Source organism: Oncorhynchus kisutch, linkage group LG12 (assembly GCF_002021735.2).
Source record: "Oncorhynchus kisutch isolate 150728-3 linkage group LG12, Okis_V2, whole genome shotgun sequence".
Taxonomy (NCBI): Eukaryota; Metazoa; Chordata; class Actinopteri; order Salmoniformes; family Salmonidae; genus Oncorhynchus; species Oncorhynchus kisutch.
The window spans coordinates 47,975,517-47,981,546 of NC_034185.2; the positions used below are offsets into that span (position 1 = coordinate 47,975,517).

At 38.2% G+C, this 6,030-nt stretch overlaps 1 protein-coding gene across 1 annotated transcript; it reads left to right on the plus strand.

The window, feature by feature from the left end:
* The first annotated feature begins 410 nt into the window (after positions 1 to 410).
* On the plus strand, positions 411 to 5,414 carry LOC116376543 (SLAM family member 8-like). The gene is made up of 5 exons (XM_031837684.1): positions 411 to 551; positions 1,412 to 1,744; positions 4,138 to 4,437; positions 4,747 to 4,848; positions 4,965 to 5,414. The coding sequence occupies exons 1-5, from the start codon at positions 506 to 508 to the stop codon at positions 4,982 to 4,984; spliced, it is 801 nt and encodes a 266-aa protein (XP_031693544.1). The 5' UTR covers positions 411 to 505; the 3' UTR covers positions 4,985 to 5,414.
* The last annotated feature ends 616 nt before the right edge of the window (positions 5,415 to 6,030 follow it).

Consider the following 6,030-nt stretch of genomic DNA (forward strand, 5'->3'; position numbering starts at 1 on the left):
GGGACCAGGTTGTGGCAATTGACCCAGTTTACTTTGTGCATCTACGTCATCTCGCTGTCTTCACAGACAACTAAAACAAACCCTCAGCGCCGCAATACCGCTAGACCAAACTGAGTATGGCACAGGTTGGCACACTGTCACAAGTAATAAAAACAAGGACGAAACACAAACGAGATGGTACAGCAGAGCACCCGGATGGAGAGGCTAGCTAGCTGCTCTAAACTATTGAATAGCTGCGGGTAGCCTATACTTCTGCGCTTATACACTAACATTACCAAGCGAACCCTTTCTGGAATCCGCCGATATAAGGAAGAGGTGAAAGTAGTGACCCGAAAGCGCCACCATGAACACTGGAACATTCTATAAAAAAAAAAGGAAAAAAGAGGGAGGTGCCTAACTGCCCTAACTTCAACTATTAAAGGTGCGCCCGCCTGAAAGCGTAGAGCAAATAAAGCGGCCGTGAAGAGACCTAACCTATGACGTCCCAGTAATAGAGAACTATAAAATGACAACGCTTCAATATTTGGGAATATCAGTACTTTTCATCATCGGTAAGTAGGCTATTCCTATAAAAATTGTACTTCGTGTTGGTGTTTGTTTTTACCCCCAAGCCACACGACTCCAGAATAGGTAATCAAATGGCTACCCGTACGATTTACATTGTGTGCCTTCCCAACCCCTCTTTTACATGGCTGCTACTCTCTGTTTATCATATATGCATAGTCATTTTAATTTTAACCATATCTACATGTACATACTACCTCAATCAGTCCGACTAACCGGTGCCTGTATATAGCCTCGCTACTGTTATTTTTCACTGTCTTTTTTACTGTTGTTCTTATTCCTTTAATTACCTATTGTTCACCTAATACCTTTTTGCACTGCTGGTTACAGCCTGTAAGTAAGCATTTCACTGTAAGGTCTCTACACCTGTTGTATTCGGCGCACGAGACAAATACACTTTAATTTGATTCGTTACTTCTGTAATTTACAGGCAGGTCTCCTCATAATGTGTAGGCTAGCCTATTAGAGTTTGCTTTGGAATAACAGCTCGGAGATTTTAAAGATGTTCCTATGAAGGTTCTACTGATGAACTTTTTACTGCTTTTGGGAAACCGGGCCCTAGGTTGTGGCAATAGACCCAGTACTACAGTTTAGTTTGTGGTGTCTACGTAATCTTGCTGAGTCTACCTTTAAACCTAACCTATAACATTAAACCTAAAAATACATGTTTTTATTAAACTTAAACTAAATAAAAACTAGTAAAGTGGATCTGAAAACAAACTTAAGGTAAACTGAATTTCAAATTAAAACAAAACTATAATAACCTTGATACACACAAACAGTATGATTTGTGCCCTTTGTCTTTGCTACTGAACAACACATTCATATTTTATTTGTTTGATTCCAGATCTGTTGGGAGCTGTGAATGCTGAAGTCAATACATTGACAGGGAGAGAGTGGCAGTCTGTCACTCTACACACTGGACTAACTGGACTACAGGCTGATAAGATATTTTGGTTATTTGGTCCAGTCATTCCAAACACCTCAATAGTTGAGAGTCAGGTCATCAGAGGAGAGAACATCACAGAAATCAAAGGAAGATTCCCAGACAGACTGCAGCTGGACAGAGAAACTGGATCTCTCAGCATCAGAGATCTCACCCTCAACAACTCTGGAGTTTATCAGCTAGACATTTTCAATACACACAAAACATCTCAGAGATTCTATCTAACTGTCTATGGTGAGTATTGGTTTTTATATATAACAGGGTTTCAAGTGGGACCCAATGCCCATACCATACAGTAATAGGTGTGACACAAAACATTACACAGTGTCTATAATGTTCATCCCCAGTGGACTTTTTCACATTTTGTTGTGTTACAAAGTGGGGTTGACATGGATTTAGACCAATAGGATTGTTTTGTCATTAATCTACACAAAATACTCCATGATGTCAAAGTGAAAAGAAAACTCTGTAAAAAATGTTAAACCCCTTTGTTAGGAGAAGCCTAAAATAGTTCAGGATTAAAATTTGCCTAACAAATCACATACTCTGTGTGAAATAATATAATAATATGATTTTTGAATGACTATCCCTTCCTGTGTACCTGATAGCTACATACAACATCTGAAGGTCCCTCCGTTGAGTAGTGAATTTGAAGCACCGATTCAACCACACAGACCAGAGAAATGTTCAATACCTCATCCAGGCTGTATCACAACCGGTCGTGATTAGGAGTCCCAAAGGGCTGCGCACAATTGGTGCATCGTCGTCAGGAAATGGTCGGTGTAGGCTGTCATTGTAAATAAGAATTTGTTCTTAACTGACTTGCCTAGTAAATTGAAGGTAATTTAAAAAATATATATAATTCAATCCATCCCATTTTGTAGCACAATAAAATACTTATTATAGGCACTATATTATTATTATTAGTAGTATTATAATACATAATAATAAAAATGATTATATAATAGGCTATATTATAATGCTAGCCATGTTGTTGCAGTTTTTTTAATCACTTTGGCACATTTTTCAGATGTAAGGTATATTTTCAAAACTCTTGGTACAACACTTGTAATGCCCCCTGTCTTATGTTCAGAACTTTTGAATTAGGATTCATTTGAGGTCAAAACATCTTTCAACCCTGAGTCATTCATGAAAAATCATGTTTTCTTCAGAAAACAACATGAACATTGGATTTAGTCACCAATACTGTATATCAGAGAATGATACAGGATCACCAATTAGTAATTTTATTGTAACATTTAATCCAATAGCACAAAATACATTATACAATTTTCAAAACGGATATTTTTGAAGTGCTGAATAGAATAAAAAATAGAGGATAAATAACATTTCCCATTTTTGTATAAAATTTTGGAGCATGTTGAGATTTTTTGGGGATTTACAGAAACAGTTTCCTTATAGAGTACAAACGAAGAAGAAAAAGTGAAATATAGGATTATTGTGGCATGAATTGTAAAACAGAAGCCTACAGTAAATGGAATTGATGTGGTGTACTGTATGCCATTTCTGCCCCAAGCAACATTGCACAATATAAACTTTTGTGACGTGTCACTGTAACTGCTACAGTATCATCAGCTAAAATCATAATCTTATAGTGTATCAATTCAATTCTGATATTTACAACACCATTGTTGCGATTGTTATTATGTCCTCAGTCACCGAATCTAAAGCCGTATTATGAATAGGCCTAACCAGACATTGAGAATGGAAACCGTTTAGGCGAATCACATGTATGTTCTTGTAATAATGTGGGGTTAGCCATGTTATCCGATGTCTTGTTTTTTGATCACCTGTCAGATAAAATAACCATGTTTAGATTTTGTGGTCGAACGCAGACAATTGGATTGTGCGCGCAAAACCTCATGTTGTGCTTTGCTCCGAAGCCTAAAATGCTCTGTCTGATCATGTATTTAGCCTAGGCATACTTATCGAAACATACAACTATAATGTGATCATATATAACAATTAAAACGTGGAGGTATATCAAAACTAATATTAAACGATTCCCTTGTTTATTGTTCATTTCCTGGTACGAGTTTTGACTGTCAAACAGTGGGTGCGTTCGAGCTCATAGTTTATTCAGTGTAGCCTACGGGTATAATGGCATCAGTTTATGCCAGAGGAGGTAGGAGCTGTATGTTATTTTTGTTTGTATGTTGTGTTCAGTCAACGGCATAATTCTTCACTTTCTAAATTAAAAGCCTGTCTGGCAAGAAAAACTAGATCCGCATTGTTGCCTCCTCACTCTAAAATCCTACCACTGTGTCAACGTCACACCAAGTATTGCTTTGTGACGAGCAAATACTTTGAATATGAATGCAAATTGAAAGGGTGATTTTGTGCAGTGAACAAGTGACTGTTTGTTGCACTCAGTCAATTGAGAATGTGCTTAGTTTTGAATTGAGCAGTTTTGATCTGTTTAGATTTGTGCTTAAAGTTGTGAAAATGTACCACATACTTGTGAAAATTGCACCAAAGTGATAAATGAAAAACGGAATGTGCTCACCACACCTTTGTTACTAGAGAGAGTTGTCCTCCTACCCAGAGGACCAATATTAATGACATGAATCTGTGTTGAATCATTGTTTTAATTAAAAAAATCCCAGCTCCAGTACCACTTCCTCAAGTCAGAAAAATCCCTCAAGGTGATTTTCTGGACAGTTCATCAGAGAAGGGGAGCTGTTCAGTGGTGTGTTCTGTGGAGAACCGGAGAGACATGACCCTGTCCTGGTACAGAGGAGAGAAGAGACTCAACCAGACCAGCAGCCCTGACCTCTCCACCAACCTGTCTCTCCCTCTGGAGATAAAGCTACAGGACAACAATATCTACAGCTGTGTGGCTGCCAACCCAGTCAGCAACCAGACAACCAAACTCAACATTGAAACACTCTGCCTTCAGTTTGTAGGTATGTCATTAATGGTAATGTGCAACATTTTCTTTGTTATTGGACTGGTTAATTAGTTTACTTGGATCCCCTGTCACTTCTATTCTTCCAGCGCTGTGGGCTAGACACCAGATAAAACAGTCATATTTATCGACAGGAACAGCCCACACAGACAGCATTTAGTTACATAATTTTTTGCTATTGATTAAATTAAGCAAAAAAGTAGAACAATTTAGAAACACTATCTAATTAAATTATGAGAAGAAACAGGGTAAAGTGCATATATTGTTTTGGGACTCATCAGTTTGTTCCCTGTTTTTATTTCGACAGAGTCTGATCCTAATCTAATCACAATCGTTGTGATAGTCCTTGGAATAGGCCTGACGTTATTTATCGTAATATGCTGCATCTGGAAAATGAAATATATTAAAGGTAAGTGACAAACTTCTTGAGTAGCCTAAAGACAAAGTACTCCTGTCATGGTTGATACTGTATATATGGTATGAGCAGTGTTGAAATACGCAATTGTTTTTGTGCTCACTGTACAGGGTGCTGTGTATCCACGTAAGGGAGTCCAGAAGAGGAGGACTCTGTTGGGTAGCCTACTCTGTCAGACCCTGCATTTTTATTTATTTATTTTCATTTTACCTTTATTTAACTAGGCAAGTCAGTTAAGATCAAATTCTTATTTTCAATGACGGCCTAGGAACAGTGGGTTAACTGCCTGTTCAGGGGCAGAACGACAGATTTGTACCTTGTCAGCTCGGGGATTTGAACTTGCAACCTTTCGGTTACAAGTCCAACGCTCAATTTCATCTTCTTCCCCATTGAAGAAAAATAACCCATTAGACTGTGTCCCTGCCACTGTGAAAACAGAATGTACATTTTGACATGAACAAAGGATGTGTTTTATGCAGCAAATAATCACTCCTCTACACTGTACCAACTTCTGTCTGCAATTGTATTACTAAAGGAGTATTTTAATACTTAAACAAAGAGTCTGTTTCCTTTCCATTACTAATGTATGTTTGATAATTATATAGACCTGATCATTTGTTGAAGAAATTGACCAACAGTTGAATAAATATTTTTTATTTTTTTGAAAGATAGCCTTAATGGACAATTCCACCACTTTTCAACCTTATATTCATTATTTCCAGTACCAAACCAGTGTCTACAGCGCACTTCTATGATCTGTGGTTAAAAAACGCTTCTGTGACATCGTGGTGCTCCTCACTTCACTGCGATTCTCATGTTTGAAAATCACTGTTTTATAAATGTTTTAACTTTTTAAAAAAATATATATATATGATTTTTTTTACCCCATTTGTCGGTATCCAATTGGTAGTTAGTCTTGTCTCATGGCTTCAACTCCCTTACGGACTCGGGAGAGGTGAAGGTCGAGAGCCGTGCGTCCTCATAAACACAACCCAACCAAGCTGCACTGCTTCTTGAAACAATGCCCACTAAACCCAGAAGACAGCCACAGTACTGTGTCAGAGGAAACCGCATACACCTGGTGATGGTGTCAGTGTGCACTGCACCCGTCCCGCTACAGGAGTGAGTCGCTAGAGCGCGATGGGACAAGGACATCCCTGATGGCCAAACACTCCC

What these genes read in the sequence shown, in the direction of transcription:
- LOC116376543 (XM_031837684.1), top strand. Translation starts at nt 506, where the DNA reads ATGACAACGCTTCAATATTTGGGAATATCAGTACTTTTCATCATCG. An exon ending in ACTCTGCCTTCAGTTTGTAG is followed by an intron (nt 4,438 to 4,746) that starts GTATGTCATTAA and finishes TTATTTCGACAG; the next exon opens with AGTCTGATCCTAATCTAATC. An exon ending in GAAAATGAAATATATTAAAG is followed by an intron (nt 4,849 to 4,964) that starts GTAAGTGACAAA and finishes CTCACTGTACAG; the next exon opens with GGTGCTGTGTATCCACGTAA.